The sequence below is a fragment of the Oryctolagus cuniculus genome, chromosome 7, assembly GCF_964237555.1.
Source record: "Oryctolagus cuniculus chromosome 7, mOryCun1.1, whole genome shotgun sequence".
Taxonomy (NCBI): Eukaryota; Metazoa; Chordata; class Mammalia; order Lagomorpha; family Leporidae; genus Oryctolagus; species Oryctolagus cuniculus.
Window position 1 is genome coordinate 102,623,209 of NC_091438.1, and position 17,710 is coordinate 102,640,918.

Here is a 17,710-nt window from a genome sequence, read left to right on the forward strand (position 1 = left end):
GGCTTTGCTGTTATTGATCTTAAAAAAAAAAAGGAACAACAAGAAAGTATTTTATTTTCAAACTGTCCTCTAGCTTGCTATAGTTCTCTGCTTTTCCTTATAACAATCTGATCAGAGAGATTTCTGTGGTCACCAGTCTCCTCAATCTACCTCAACTGGGTTTAAATAGTACTACTCTTATCCAAGTCATCAGCTACTCCTATGCCAGCAAATAAAATGGTCCCTCTTCTGTCATCTGAATCAGTCTCTCTCAGTTTACTCTCCTTACTTCTGTTCTATTCTTGATTCCCATGACAAAATATGCTTTCTCCAGTATCCTCAACAATACTTTCTCTTTGTTTTTCTCCTCTTATCATTAGCAAGTCTTTATAAATCTCCTTTCAGATCCTTAACTTCTGTCTCCCAACCCATTCTGTTAACTTGACCTACAAAACACAGTCTGCAACACTTCTCTTTTTCTTCACTAATGTTGAGCAAGTTGACGCTACCATTGTCCCACTTGAATAACTGGGATAGCCTCTAATCATTTTGTCCCTACTCTGGACATGTAATTACATAATTTAATGTCACTATTTTTCTTAAAATTCTTCAATGGCCCTCATGACACTTTGAATAAAATCTTAATGTCTTTCTTAACTTATTTGAACTTATATGATTTAGACTTACCACCTTTCCAACGAAAATTTTCCACACACTTGGCATTACTTTTGTTCTTTGAATAATCCACATTTGTTCCTACAGCAAATGGTTCCCTGTGCCTCAAATGTTCCCTTCTAGATCTTGTGTGAATGGTTTGACTTTCAAAACACAACATAAAAGATCACTCCTTCGAGAGGAATTCTCGGTTTTTTCATCCTAAAGTAGCCTCCTAGCTATTCCCCTGCTTTATTTTTCATCATGACATTCATTTCTACATAACATTTCCTTTTTAAATTGTTTGCTTATCTACAATCTCCTTTTGCAACAAAGTGGATTTTGTGAGAAGAAGGATTTGTTGTTTTTGCTCATCAATGTGTCTCTGGCACCTAGAACAGTGTCTGTATATAGTTGATACTCAAAAATTGTTTGCTGAATAAACAAATTAATTGATATATTTTCCCTCAAAATTTGGGGTTTTTATATCACTCCCACCAAACTGGCAGTAAGAGTGAGCAAACACATTATTTAATCAGATTTCAATGAAATTTGATATTTGAGTAAAGGTTAGAAATAAGTCACAACTTGAGTGAACTCTTCAGTCAAAAGATTGGTAAATAGCTCAAAAAGTGACTAGAGATACCCCAGTTTCTTACTGATATACATATTTAAGAGTTTCTGATATAAACTTTTAAAATCATAAAATCTTGCCAAGCAAAAATAAGACTCTGAGTACTGAAACTGGGCCTTTAAGCAGTGCCGTGATGCAGAGGCAACTTACTTTCAGGTGCTAGTACGCATGGACTCCAATTCCCCCTCCCTTAGTTAGCTTAAAGCTTCCTTGCCCTGCCTTTATGATTGAAAAACCAAATCTCTTAAAAATTAACATATAGAATTCAAGGAATTCAGTTGACCTTCAGTGTCCCTTGATCACAAAACCCATGAGGTTGTTTATCTCTCCACAGATAACCTTTTTAGGTCTGGGTCTAATCTTGAGAGTTTTCCTAGAAATCCTCCTCCGCCATTAACAAGGAGTTTCTACCACCTGACTGACTGAAGCCTACTTTGACATCATCAGAATTCCCAGAAAAACACAAAATTACTGAACAATTGAAGGTGGGCCATATGCTCTGCAACAAACCAGGAACTTGCACACCAGCTGAACATATAGCACTCAAATTCAACTTCAATCAAATTTATCTCAAGAAGCCTAGAATTAAGTGATAGCCGCATGGCTTCTTGCTCTGCACACTGCAAAAATGAACTGCTACATTCTTCTATTATCCAAAGTCAGTGATTGGCTTGCTGAGCAAAGATTATTAAAAAAAAACCCAAACCTCTGATTGATTACATTTATATCTATCTAAATATGTAGATAGATATACATAGATATAGTGAGAGAGATGAAAAAGGGCTTTTTTTTTTCACCTTTATTAAAACTCAAGATGTTTGGAGAGTGTCTCATAGATATATTTAGGCCTACTTATATAAAATGTCAAGGTTAAAGGCAATTCCATGTTTATAGATGATAGACATTTAAGGGAATTATTGTCAACATGAGATTTAAATTGAGACAACTTTACTAAACAAGTAGCAGCTTTTATATTCTACATTTGAAAGTTTAGGTCATGTTTAAATGGTAACGTAAGATAAAGGGTAAATTCCTCAGGTGATGCTTGAGCAGGGATATGAAGTTAATGAAGGTGCAGTCTACAGTAACAGCAAACCTGGCAGATGGAAGACTCAGGGCACTGTCTCTGAGGAGTGAGCTGGCTCGGCATTTGCATGTATGTTCGGCCCAATCAGCTTCCACTCAGTTGTCATAGACCATTTGCTGTTATAAACTTGGAGCTCTATTTTATTTGCTGGCTGCTGGCCTGATTCAGATGTGTTTTTGTTATCTATTTATTTTCTGAAGAGTTGGTGAGGATTTCTGCTATTTCATGGGCCAATGACTAGAGCCAGACCATGAAAAAATTTTGATCAGTCTACTACATCCCTTTTTGATAAATCCCTGACTGCTGTATATTGGATGATCAATACTTTAGCTACACACCCTGGCCAACACACTTGTGTGTGCTATTGCAATTGTGTCCCTGTGGCTTTCTCCTAGAATTGGTTTTCCAATGTTTATTTTATTCCTAGAAAAAGCAACTGTGTATATACAGGCTGTCTGTTGTCTGTTACCTCTCAGCTTACCAATAATATTCTATATTGAATGTAATATTGTTAAAGCTTACTTTAATTTTTACTACATACCTTTATGAACGTGGGTTTCAACAACCTCTCAATAACAACAAAGCACTGGAAGAAGTTGTATAATGGAATTCAACTTCATGTATACTATAAAGCCCTAAAATGATGGGCTTAAGAAAAAACATACTCATATATATGTTTAATGTTATGTTAAATAACTTTTAATAATAACATAATATGTTTAAAAAAGATGTTATACTTTTTTTTTTTTTTGACAGGCAGAGTGGACAGTGAGAGAGACAGAGAGAAAGGCCTTCCTTTCCCGTTGGTTCACCCTCCAACGGCCTCTGTGGCCGGCGCACCGCACTGATCTGATGGCAGGAGCCAGGTGCTTCTCCTGGTCTCCCATGGGGTGCAGGGCCCAAGCACTTGGGCCATACTCCATTGCACTCCCTGGCCACAGCAGAGAGCTGGCTTGGAAGGGGGCAACCAGGACAGAATCCAGTGCCCTGATTGGGACTAGAACCCAGTGTGCCGGCGCCGCAAGGCGGAGGATTAGCCTAGTGAGCCGCGGCGCCAGCCATACTTTATTTTTGAAAGTATATATGAGGATCAAGCATTTGGCCTAGGGGTTAAGATGCCAGTTAACACAAATGTGTTCCCTATCAGAGCACCTGGGTTTAAGTACCAGCTCTGATTTCTGATTCTATCTTCCTGCTAATGAAGATGCTGGGAGGCAGCAGGTGATGGTTCAAGCAGTTGGGTCCTTGCCACCAAATGAGAGACATCCATTCCGTTTCTGGTTCCTTGCTTTAACATGACACTGCGCATTGCTAACCTTTATGGTCATTTGGGTAGTGAAGCAGCGGAGTTCATTCATATTCTCTCTCTCTGTCTGTCTATCTGTCTCTCTCTCTCTCAGCATGTTAAGGTAGCACTTGTGGCACTGGCATCAATATTGCAGTTCTGTTCTGTTTCTGATACAGCTTCTGGCTAATGCACCTGGGAAGGCAGCAGATGGTGGCCCAAGTGCTTAGATTCCTGTCACCCACGTTGGTGGACCTAGATAGAATTCTTGACTCCTTCCTAGACAAAGTCATGGTACCCATTTGGAGAGTAAACTAGTGGATGAAATGTCTATCTCTCTGTCTCTGTCACTCTGCCATTCAAATAAATAAATAACTCTTTCAAAAAATTCATGGAGAATTAGGTTGACATGAATGTACAGTAACTATTAATAAAGATTTTGGAGTGGCAAGGGGAGTGGTGGGAATGTTCTAGAATCAGATACCTGTAATGGCTGTGCAATTCTGTGAATATAATAAAAAACATTAAGTTATACATTTTGTAAAGGTAAATTTAATGATGCATAAATTTATCGCAATAAAATTTATATTTAAAAAGAGTTTGCTGTCACATCTTTTGTTGTGATGGAATACTATTTTTCTGAATTTGTGAACTTTTCCATATTTAGCTATTAAAGCATTATTATTAAAATAATAAAAAATTATATGTGAAACTATTAAAATGTTTACTTAGCAGAAGAATATCAATTTCAACATTTTGCTGGATTTTGAGGCCCAGTGGTATGTAGTTGACTGATCTTGGTCATGCTAAGGCAAAACCAACCTCAAATGATGACAACGTGCTTCGAGAAAATGAGCAAGATTGAAAGACACATACCTTTATATCCTAATTAGTATTTGCTTCTTTAGTTTTCCTGCTAATTATTAATCTGTAGGATTTCCTTACATTTCACAAGATTTTTGTCCACTTTGAGTATTTCATGGCTCTCTGGTTAGAAGTTAGAGCCTTGTCTTGTTTATATACAAAACTCAAGAGATTAAATTTGAAATGTTTCAATGATTGAAAATATTCAGAATTTGATTTTTGAAAGTGATACATAGAAGAGAGGTCAGAGTTAAAGATGGTTATTTAAAAGCCTTTCTCCTACAGATAAGAATTAAAAGTAAAAGACAAAAATGCCTTAGAGATAAAGGAACCACAGATATTTCATATAAACAGAATCATATATCATAGTTTTAGTTTTTTTTTTTTTTTTGACAGGTGGAGTTATAGACAGAGAGAGAGAGAGAGAGAGAGAGAGAGAGAGAGAGAAAGGTCCTACTTCCATTGGTTCACTCCATAGGGTTTTTTTGACTGGTTTCCTCATTGAGCATTTCATTTCAAAGTTCTCTCACGCTGTAGCATATATCGGCACTTCATTCCTTTTAATTGCTAAACAATATTCTCTTGTCTCCTGGTTTTAACTTTTACCTCTAGGAGAGTAACTGAAATATCCACCTCTAACTCTGACCTCTCTTCTGAGTTCCTTTTACATTTTGTTCATTGCATTGTTGGATACTTCCATCTGGATAAATATTTCTATTTGATAAATCAATACCTCCAAATAAACTCATAAATATGTGCTCAAAGGAAAGTAATCAATTTGGTTAAGAGTTTAGAAAGTATGTCCTTGAAAAATACTCAAAGAAACTTGGAAGCTTGTCTTAGGAAAAAGAACTGTAAGTCAAAGTCATGGATTCCTTTAAAATGTGAAACATCAGGAAAGTAGTACCAAGAAGTACATGGAAGGCTTTCTTATACTAATTTTTGTGTCATCCCGAATTTCTAGCCAAGTGTTGTTTGGATATATAAATGACGGATATCAGGAAGCATCATCAACATACTGTGGAACTTTCTAAAAATTAAACTTTTTAATAGTACATTAATGGTGTGCCTCTTCAGTTAGTTTATTCTCCCATTAATAGAAATATTCATGAAGAGTTTTGGTGGCTTTTATAAAAGAAATAATAAGTAGACATATCTACATATCTACATTGGGTGGAAAGTTGGACTGGTTTTTAGCTATGGGTTCCTGAGGAGCAGTGGTCCCTACAAACATTTACATGACACAAAGTAAAACTTCAGTTCAGTTATCCACTGAAATTTTGATTTATTGTTACTGTAGCATAATCTCTTCTCCCTTGACTAATAGTCTCTACTGATAGTTTTGATTAGGACTTTAACTTGCTATGTGGTCTAAGGGAAATCAACTAACTTGTCTAGTCTTCACTTATTTATTAATAATAATTGAAGGCTGAATTAAATAATGATCAAGTTGCATCTTATCAAAGCTGATACAATATTGTGTTTATGTGAGTCAAGGAAATTCTCTAGGGAAGCAATGGTATTATGGGTGTGCTGATAGAGCTGTGTATGATCAAAAATCTATCACTTACTACAAAGAGGGAACTATTTTCCTAAAGCTATCTTTGGAGAGAGGAGTTTATCCCACAGCATTTTTCATTGTACAGCAAATACTAGAACTATCCTAAGATGGTACAAAGTCTTACTTTTGTTAATTCTGGGTACCTAACATTACAATCTTACTTCAGCTGTGATAGGGTAGTAAATACCCATTACTGAATGTTTATTTTATTTTTATTCCAGTTACTCTACATGTATTACCCAACCCAATTTTGTCTTTATTCCCTCATTCCTTCTCTCTTTCCTTCATCTGTCTACAGAAGCAGGTACTATTATTTTCCTAATTCCATTTATTAAGAAACTGAGTCTGGGGTAGGCTTTGTGGTGCAGCAAGTAAAGTTGCCTCCTGCAATGCCAGCATCCCAAATCAGAGAACTGGTTCTAGTTCTGGCTGCTCTGCTTCTGATTCAGCTCCTTGCTGATGTGCCTGGGAAGGCAGTAGATGGCCCAAATAGTTGGACCCTGCCACTGATGTGGGAGACTTGGATGGGGTCCCTGGCTTCTGGTTCAGCTAGTACTAGCCTCAACCATCATGGTCATTTGGTGGGAGAACTAACAGATGTTGTTTAGATGCTTTCTTTCTTTCTGTCTCTCCCTCTCACTCTGTTACTCTTTCAAATAAATAAAATAAACTTAAAAAAAAAAAAAAAAACGAAAAGAAATGGAAGCTTTTCAAAGATAAAATGTTATCCCAACCTAATGGCAAGCTAAGATCTAATCCCAGGTGTATCTAGGCCAAAAGCTCAAGTTCTTAACCTGAAAACTATTTTCATGGTAGGTTGTGAACTTTTAAATGGAGAAAACTTTAAAATTAAACCCACTCCTTTTTACATAGGTTTAAAATGATTTCATCTACCACATTTATTCAATATTTTATTTTAATCACATATGGACTTTTCTAAAATTATTCATACATTTTTTAAAAGTTTCTCTTCAATTTCAAGAAGTCCCTTCGTAGTTTTCCTCTTTATTGCTTTTTTTACATTTATTTTCCTGTACTACTTCATAGATAATATATGCTTTTTATGGTCTACTACTCTGTCTATAATTTTAAGTTCTTAATTCAAAATAACAAACAAAAACAGTACTGAATTATAAGCTTTGTGGGTTTCTGTCAATGCATGAAAGGCATGTAATTATGTATTTTTACCTTTTACTACAGAAAATTGCACAAAATACATTGAACTATTTCTAATCAAAATACTTTCCATTCTTTCATATCTATTTTTCTGAAGCACTCTTGACATGTATTTGCTTTTGCTATGAAGCTCGATTTTTTTGTTCTCTGTTGTATGACAACTTAGAGATTCATGACCAGTTGGAAAATTCTTTAAAAAATACCAGAGAGCAAAAAGTAAAAATATTTATAAAAAGTATATCTTATCATAATGTAGTATCAGGAATCTAAATGACAATCCTATTATGCAACAAATTTGAAATCACAGTGGTAACAAGACCAGAATAATACAAAGAAAACAAGAACAAGATAAAAATAAGATGGTAGACAAAATATTTAATCTAACTTTCAAGATTTAAAGTCTCAAAAACTCAATACTTTGTCTACAAGGCTTTAAAACCTTTATGCATCATCTTTGATGAAGAGCACTTGTTCCTCGGGAAATCGTCATTTGTCAGCAGCTTATGGCTCACACTGGGGTAATCTCTTCACCAGTCCTTTCACCCCTAATCCTGGACTGCCGCCAGCAATCACAGCTTCACAGAGCTGTCCTGTCACTATATAACCCAATGAGCATAATCCCAACCTTCTTGCCATAGCTGCTCATCTAGGGGTGAGGAACCATTTTTCTCTAAGGATGATTTGGAAGTTTATAATATCACACAAAATTATCAACTTAAACATTAGCTTGTAGTAGATTTATTGAATTTTGAGTCCCACCTTTGGTTGCCTTAACAGGGCCAAACCAAATGATTTCAAAGGCCTTATATGGTCCATGGGTCAGACCCTCCCCCTTCCCCTAATTAGCAAAGGAATTGAACTAGCAATGAATTTGCTGTACAAGGAGGCTAATGAGATGGAAGGGCAAGTTAGTTGAGAAATTGTGGGTGACACTTTTTCCTTGTCAGAAAGACAGTGGTAAGCTATTTTTCTTTCTGGATGCTGTAGAACTATTTTAGAACTCGTTCTGGATGCTCTAGAACTGTTGCAGTAATTCACCTACTGTGAGAGAAGCCACCCTAAGAATAAAGTTGATTAACATACAAGGCAAATAAAAGATAACCAATTGTGTCCTGAGAAATAGGTCCCACTTATGAAAGCCAAACATGTCTATTTTTAAAGTAGTTTTTTTGTCTGTTCTACTTAATATGACTGGTTTAATTCTGTAATTAATACACAGTTATTATAAAGTGTTTAAATTAACTGAAATGTGATCCCTGTTAAACATAAGAGTGGGAATAAGAGAGGGAAGAGATGTATAATTTGGGACATGCTCAAGCTGACTTGCCCCAAATGGTAGAGTTAGAAACATACCAGGGGATTCCAATTCAATCCCATCAAGGTGGCATGTACCAATGCCATCTCACTATTCCAAGTGATCAATTTCAGTTCACAATTGATCATAATGATAGGACTAAGAGTCAAAGGGAGCACATAAACATGTCTAGTACCTGCTAACACTAACCGATAGAATAAATAAAGGGGAGAGTGATCCAACATGGGAAGTGAGATACTCAGCAGACTCATAGAATGGCAGATGTCCTAAATAGCACTCTGGTCTCAGAATCAGCCCTTAAGGCATTCGGATCTGGCTGAAAAGCCCATGAGAGTATTTCAGGCATGGAAAGCCAAGACACTCTGGCAAAAGATCTCTGCGAGTGAGATGCCAGTGGAAAGAACAGGTCATCAAAGAAGGAGGTACCTTTCTCTGAAGGGAGGAGAGAACCTCCACTTTGACTATGACCTTGTCTAAACAAGATAAGAATCGGAGAACTCAGAGGGCTTCCATAGCCTTGGAAACTCATGACTGGAGCCTAGGGAGATTACTGATGCCATAGACAGGAGTGTCAATTGGTAAAGTCAACAACAGGAGTCACTGTGCACTTACTCCTCATGTAGGATCTCTGTCCTTAATGTGCTGTACATTGAGATTTAATGCTATAACGAGTACTCAAACAATATATTTCACTTTGTGTTTCTATGGGGGTGCAAACTGTTGAAATCTTTACTTAATGCATACTAAACTGATCCTCTGTATAAAAAAAAAAAAAAGAAAGAAATTATCAACTCCCAACTTGACTCTCACTGGGATTAAACATGACAATAGGTCTGATCTGATTTCATCATCATTTAAAAAAAATCATCTATTATTTTTCACTTTATGTTTCTGTGTGGGAGCAAACTGTTGAAATCCTTACTTAATGTATACTAAGCTGATCTTCTGTATATAAAGAGAATCGAAAATGAATCTTGACGTGAATGGAAGGGGAGAGGGAGTGGGAAAGGGGAGGGTTGTGGGTGGGAGGGACGGTATGGGGGGGAAGCCATTGTAATCCACAAATCGTACTTTGGAAATTTATATTCATTAAATAAAAGTTAAAAAAAAAAAGAATCCTGGAAAAAAAAAAAGTAAGTTTTCATTGAATTTTCTCTTACTCAAGACAAACGTTGTGAGCCCTGATCCTTTGGCTTCTTAAATATCTATTTTTCTAACAATACCCAAATATATCTATGCACTATGACAATCCTATCTCAATACATTTTCGGTAGCTTGGAAGGAACTAACTTACAGGGCTGCTTTATGAATGCAAAACAACTGATTTTGGGAACTTACAGCAACTTTCACAGATTATGTGAAAGATCCTGGAACCATATAAAACACAATAATAGAAGATAGTAATTCTTCTTAATTCTAATCAATCAGGAAAGAATAATTACATTTTTGGTGCCTATATATTCTTTGTATTTATTGTTATTCCATTGTTTTAGCTAAACAAACAGACAAAATAGCTTAAGATTTCTCATCTAGGGGCCAGTGCCATGGCTTACTTGGTTGATCCTCCACCTGAGGCACCGGCTTCCCATATGGGCACCAGGTTCTAGTCCTGGTTGCTCCTCTTCCAGTCCAACTCTCTGCTGTGGCCCGGGAGGACAGTGGAGGATGGCCCAGGTCCTTGGGCTCTGCACCCATATGGGAGACCAGGAAGAAGCACCTGGCTCCTGACTTCAGATCAGTGCAGCGCAGGCCGTAGCAGCCATTTGGGGGGTGAATCAACGGAAGGAAGACCTTTCTCTCTCTTTCTCTCTAATAAAAATTTTGAAAAAATCAAAAAATTTAAAAAAGAGAAAAGAAGGTGTGACTTTGTGACCCATCATCTTCCCATCATGCCTCATTCCATGTTTAATTACACCTTGATTATTTAAAAAAAAAAAAAAAGATTTCTCATCTAAGTCTACTTAGGCTCCTACTGAGTATATAAGACTCCCCAGTGGTATTTTCAGATCAATGAACTGAGTCAAATAGTATATGATTTTTCAAGACCCTTCATGGTCTGGTTCTTCCCTCCCATCTCCACATATTGCCCTCCTCACATGTATCTGCAGCTCCAGACTCTTCAGGGCTCTGCTCCCTCTCCTGCACTCCACAACAATACCATCTTAATTTCCCTATGTGAGCTCTTCGGTCAAAGTCTTTGCTCACCTCTTCAAGAAAGGATGTCTTCTCTATACATAAGCCTCACAACAGTATTTGGCTCTTTGGCTCTAATTAAACACTACTGAGCATGAACTGTTCACATTTCAGTTTTTCTCTGTAATTAGGTTGTCAGATCCTTACAAGTAGGGATTATTTATTTCTCCTGTATGTCCCTGCAGGCCTCAAGTACTATGTAGAAGAGCAGATAGTAAGTAAATAATTGATTTATTCATTAACCATGTTTTTACTATTTATTCTACAAAATCTGTTTCATGTATCTAGGAAAAGATTTTAAATGACTACATTGGCCTTGGGTTGTTAGATTTAGTATATAAAAAGAAGATGCCCAGTGAAATTTGAATTTCATATAGAAAGAAAACCATTTTTAATATAAATGTATTCTATGCAATATTTGGGACAAAATTATATTATAAAATTGTCAATTTTTATATAAAATTCATATTTAACTGGATGTTCTCTGTTCTTTTTTTAAAGATTTATCTACTTTATTTGAAAGGCAGAGCTACAGAGAGAGGCAGAGATAGAGAGAGAAAGGTCTTCCATCTGCTGTTTCACTCCCCAAACAGTCACAATGGCCATAACTGTGCCAGATCTGAAACCAGGAGCTGCTTCCAGGTTTCCCACATGGGTGCAGGAGCCCAAGGCCTTTGGCCATCCTCCACTGCTTTTCCAGGACATAGCAGAGAGCTAGATTGGAAGTGAAGCAGCCAGGACTCAAACCAGTGCCCATATAGGATGCTGGCACTGCAGGCGGAGGCTTTACCTTCTATGCTACAGTGCTGGCCCCTGTTCTCTGTTTTATCTGTCAATCTGAGAATGGCCTGAACTAAACAATAAACACCTGTGTTTATTTTTCTCCATTAGAGTGAAATATCACATTTATGACTTATTTGTAAAACCTTATGTAGTTTTGCTGATCAAGCCCTACAATACATGAAATTTTCTGCATTGTTGCACTAGTCAGTTGACAAAAAATGGACTGTGTATCCAGTCTGTGAAAGTCACTATGCACGTAGGCAAAGATGAATCAGGTACCACCCCTACCCTCAAGTAGTTCCTAGTCTGGTGGCAGAGACATGCCATTTCAACCTGGCCTCTAATTGATGTGCAATCCTGTGCTAAACCATCGGATCAAATATCTTTGATGGTGTGACCCAGCCACCCTGAGGAAAGATCTAAGAGGAAATGACAAACTTAGGTTATCAAAAATGAAGTATCTTGCTTTTGAGTCACATATTAAATTGGCCATAAATTTGAAGTGCTAGGTAAATGACTTTAATTCATAATATTAAATGAAAACAATTGCATCTAATTGTTTTTTATCAGAACATTAAAAACTCACATTTTGATGATAAAATAAGTTTTTATTGCAAAGATTCTTTTTCTGCTTGTTGGATATTTAATATCCTTTTTTAAGCAAAGCAATGACAATTTTGCAGGACAATTTTTCAGCCACGTAAGTCTTTCACAGGTAAATCCTATGCTGACTACTTAATCTGAGCTAATTATTTAGGTGATTCTTAGGATCCACTGATTTACATTTTAAACCTCTGTGTTAGATGTCTTTCATATGCTTTAGTTAATACCTATTTTCAGTGACAGACAACAAAAATATAGAAAATCTGGTTTTCTTTGCGTAGTACAATACTGGAATGGAAGTGCGTATGTACCTGTGTGTGCTGTTTTATTACCTTTTTTTTTTTTTTTAAAGATTTATTTACTGGGGCTGGCACTGTGGCATAGCGGGTAAAGCCACCACCTGCAGTGCCAGCATCCCTTATGTGTGCCGGTTCGAGTCCCAGCTGCTCCACTTCCAATCCAGGTCTCTGCTATGGCCTGGGAAAACAGAAGATGGCCTATGAGCTTGGGCCCCTGCACTCGCATGGGAGACCTGGAATAGGCTTCTGGTTCCTTGTTTTGGATTGGCTCAGCCGCTGTGGCCAACTGGGGAATGAACCAGCGGATAGGAGACTCTGTCTCTGCCGCTCTATAAGTCTGACTTTCAAATAAATAAACCACATAAAATAAGATTGATTTATTTATTTGAAAGTCAGAGTTACACAGAGACAGAGAGAGAGAGAGATAGGTCTTCCAGCCCTGGTTCACTCCCCAAATGGCCGCAATGGCCGGAGTTGGACAGATCCGAAGCCAGGAGCCAGGAGCTTCTTCCTGGTCTCCCACATGGGGGTAGGGGCCCAAGGACTTGGCAATCTTCTACTGCTTTCCCAGGCCATAGCAGAGAGCTGGATGGGAAGTGGAGCAGCCAGGACTTGAACCACCACCCATATGGGATGCTGGCACTGCAGGTGGCAGCTTTACTCATTATACCATAGCGCCAGCCCGTTTCATAAACTTTTGAACCAACTCTTTACTAGCTACCTGCCAGTGATAGTTATAATAATCTAATACTTAAACTATAAGAACAAAATTATATTTTTCATAATAGGATTAACTGCAGGTAAAAAAACAGCCTTTCTTATATTTGGAACATATTCAAAGTTTTAAAACAGTACCATCCTAACATATAACACTGATTTTTAGTTCTAGAATATATAATGTCATATCTTTTCCTTTCCCTCCAATCTGTATCTTTTAAATTAACAAAACCAGGTATAATCTAGAAAATGCTCATTCCAATAGAGCTCAATGTGTTACTAACATATAAAGGTACAAATGAAGCACTATTAAAAGGTAATGAGAATATTGGGAAAAATTGTATCAGCTTTAATGATTTGTCAATTACCGAAATAAAAGGCTACAGTTAGTATTATCATAATCATTACAGTGTATATTCTAGGTTGTCACAAATTACCTTGGGTAGTTCTTCAATTTGATTGGCATCTAGATAAAGCTCTTCTAATGTCCGTTCGAAGTTAAAGACCTCCTTTGGCACCTGCTGCAGGCTGCAGTGGGAGTAATCTAAAACAGAGATGATTTCTTCTTCACCTCGGAAACATCGGCACGGCACCAGACGGCCGATGATTTTCCGTTTGGTGGTCATCTCCAGGCACTGCACTAGAAAGAAAAAGAAGGAAAAAGTGTTTAATTGACTGCCTTTGGAAAGAATTACAATTTAAAGCTTTGAAATTTAATTTTGGTACACATTTTATAATTCTCTAATGCTTTAACTTATATACAGGATACACACAAGCATTCTATCACCAAATTGTTAAACAGATCTGCAAGAATGTTAAATAAATTTTATTCCAATTTATCAAATAAAAAGATTCAAAGAGGTTAACAGAGTTTCACCATCACACAGCTTCGGAAGCGCAGAACTGGCCTAAAATACAATATTGACTCAGTTCAGTGCTATCATGTTTATGCTCTACGTTGAAACAAGTGTCTAGAATATATTTTTAATGTAACAAAATTCACAGAATAGAACATAAATCTTCAGAATTTATTGGAAAATATATTTCTTCCATTTATTCAAATTTCACCCTCAAGTTTAAAATTTCTTTTTATTTAAAAAATATTTATTTATTTATTTTGAAAGTCAGAGTTACAGAGAGGAAGGAAGAGACACAGTGAGATCTTCTATCTACTCTCCAGATAGCTGCAATGGCAAGACTGGGCCAGGGCAAAGCCAGATGCCAGAAGTTTCATCTGGGTCTCCCACATGGACGGCAGGGCTCAAGCATTTGGGTCATGTTCCAATGACCTTCTCAGGCACATTTGTAAGGAGCTGGACTGGAATTGGAGCAGCCAGGATTCGAATCAGTGCCCATAGAAGATGCTGGTACTACAGGTGGAGGCTTAACCTGTTACACAATACTAGCTGCCCTATATTGCCTTCTTTTTGGCTCACTGATCCATTCCAAAAGTAAAAAAGTATTTATTTTGTAATCACTATATTCCAGGCACTAGTCTAGGTATTGAGGATAGAGAGATGAATTAAATGAAGTTCCTCTTTTCACAGAGCTTCCATTCTTTTTTTTTTTTAAGGTTTTTTATTTATTTATTTTGAGAGGTAGAGTTACAGACAGTGAGAGGGAGAGACAGAGAAAGGTCTTCCATCCACTGGTTCACTCCCTAATGGCTGCAACAGCCAGAGCTGCGCTGATCCGAAGCCAGGAGTCAGGAGCTTCTTCCCAGTCTCCCATGCAGGTGCAGGGGCCCAAGGACTTGGGCCATCTTCTACTGTTTTCCCAGGGCATAGCAGAGAGCTGGATCGGAAGAGAAGCAGCCAGGACTAGAACCGGTGTCCATATGGTATGCCAGCACCTCAGGTGGAGGATTAACCTACTGTGCCATGGCACGGGCCCTCAGAGTTTCCATTTGAATATAGCTACAGATTAGAACTGAGTTACTCACTTCAGAATGCCAATTTATCTTTATTAATCCTATGATTTTGATAGGGCAAAGAAACTTATAATCATGGTAGAAATTCCTATGACAGCCCTGACATGACAGTCCTCTAGATTAAAGTGATCAAGTACCATGAAATCTTGCAATGAATTCTACTGTGGTATTTTCAATATTTCATCCAAGCTAACACTTTTTAAAGAAATGTTTTAAATTATTTTTAACAGAATATATTTCATAGATACAATTCTAAGAATATAATATTCCCTTCCTTCCTGTTCCTCCCCTGCACTTCTCCCCCTCTGTCATTTTCTTCTAGGCTATTAGGCCTCCTGAAGGTAGGGACTGTACTTGATTCATCTTTGGATTTGTCACGGTGTATACTATATAACAAATACTCAGTAACTATAGAATGAAAAAAATGCATTCATGTCTGAAGGAATACGTCTGAAACTCTCTTCTTTTTTTAAGATTTATTTATTTATTTGAAAGTCAGAGTTACACAAAGAGGGAAGGAAAGGCAGAGAGAGAGAGAGAGAGAGAGCGAGCGAGCGAGCGAGTGAGAGGGAGGGAGGGCGGGAGGGAGGGAAATCTTCATCCGTTGGTTCACTCCCCAGTTGGCCACAAGGGACAGAGCTGCACTGATCCGGAGCCAGGAGCTCTCACGCAGGTGCGGGGGCCCAAGAACTTGGGCCATCTTCCATTGCTTTCCCAAGTCATAGCAGAGAGCTGGACTGGAGTGGAGCAGCCAGATGCGGACACTGCAGGCAGCAACTTTACCTGCTACGCCACAGTGCCAGCCTCTGAAACTCTCTTCTAAACCATCATCAGCTACTGATAAATTGCTTGGAATAACTTCATTCTAACTACAAGGTACCTATCTCAGTGAACATATTTCCAGGAAGAAGGAAGGGCACTTTCCTCTGAGTTCCCAGAACACTAATCACAGCACTTCCTAATTGTGTGCTACTTCCCCACGTCCTAGACAAGTTCTTTGAGGAGACTTTGTCTTAGTTATTCTCAAATTCACAGCATGCAGTATAGTTTGCAAAAAACAGAATTAGGATTGAATGAACATTAATTTGAAACTTGCATTTAATCTATTAATTTATTTTTACATAGAATGGAAATGTATAACTAAAATAGAAATTAGAGAATTTCTAAAAACAATGTAGCATTTTGGTTTTCAAATTGCTTTTGTTAAGTCAAATTTGAGGCAATCAAAATAACATGCCCAAAAGCTTTTTGCTGTTCCACTGTAAGCCATTATGATTCCTCCTTTAACTTCTGAAATTAATACAAAGATATTTCAGGGATGGTTTTATGATTAAATATTTACAGATGACTGTTCCCACATGATAATCTGTAGAGGGTTGCTTAACACATTAAAAGATGACCTTTCTTCTTAGTTACTTTATGCCTCTGAAACTCCTACACTTCTTATTTCAGGGAGCCTGAATCACAAGGTTTAGTAACTACTGTTTTATTTGGTCTTACTTGAAATTCTTGAATGTAAATTGGTGCCCTTCAGGTTTTTGCTTGGTATCTAGGCTATATTTGGCACCCAATAGATGCAGCTAGGAAATATATGACATATATTAGGCACCTACTAAGTGTTTGCTGATGTTATTAAAATTCTTAAGGTAAGTGATTATTAGATTAGACTATGGAGGTAGCAGTGAGGATGGAGAGAAGTAATAGATTGGGAAGATAGTTAAGTACAATCCAGAGTTGGTGACCATTAAAAAGGAGGTAGAGGGGAAGGTTGTAGGGGAAAGGGTGGATGTGCACTGAAAGATTCATAGGTTTTCAATTTGAATAAACAATAGGCACAATGATGAGCCAGCAGTGTTGCCACAGAGCTGATCCATGCTGGTAATTTATGCTTTTACAACACATGCATGAGTGATGAATCAATTATTCATGTTTCTTGTTGTCCCCAGTCCTTCCCTATCCTTTTGTACTGGACCATGTTAGTATTTTTTGGTATCAATTTGTTGCTGCCACTGTATTTTTTTTTAAAATTATGAATCAAGAGGAACAAGAATATTCAGACCTCCACCTGGAGTATTTGGCTTGTGTCCACTAGCAAACAAACTTTTCAAATTTAATTCACTTCGATTCCTGCTTTCTCTTTCATTAACCCAAAATGTAATTTTTTCTAGTCATCTTTTCTATTTCATTGCTCATCACCATAAAGTGTTGAATTATTCCCAAGGCCCAAGCCCTCTCTCCTGCACTCCCTCTGATCTCTTAGACTGCACCAGCCCTTTCACTGAAGGCTCCCTACTCTCTTCCTTACAGACTTAGCTAAAACTTGATTCTCTCCTAATGTCTTCATTCATCTGACAGCCTTTACAAAGGTTTTCACATCACATGTTTACTAATGAACTCCTGGGTTGTAAGGCAGGATTGCTGCTACCTTGTTCTCAAAAATCTATTACTCTCCTTTCATCTTTTTTTCATCTCTTATCTGTTCCTTTGACAGCTTCATGACCAGGTAATGTCTTTCTATTGTTCCTCATCCATTCATTTACTAATCTTTTGAATACCCCTATTCTTTCACTAATGACGTTGGTATCTAGTTCATGGACTATCACTTGATGTCAACCTCTTTCATTCCTGAT

At 37.4% G+C, this 17,710-nt stretch overlaps 1 protein-coding gene across 14 annotated transcripts in view; it reads right to left on the reverse strand.

The window, feature by feature from the left end:
• LRRC7 (leucine rich repeat containing 7) overlaps nt 1–17,710 on the reverse strand; it is a 586,672-nt gene that overhangs the window by 366,520 nt on the left and 202,442 nt on the right. For all 14 annotated transcript variants that reach the window (XM_051857607.2, XM_051857612.2, XM_051857606.2 and 11 more), the window contains one exon: nt 13,588–13,790. In XM_051857607.2, coding sequence (XP_051713567.1) covers nt 13,588–13,790 — 203 coding nt within the window. The remainder of the gene's footprint in view (nt 1–13,587; nt 13,791–17,710) is intronic.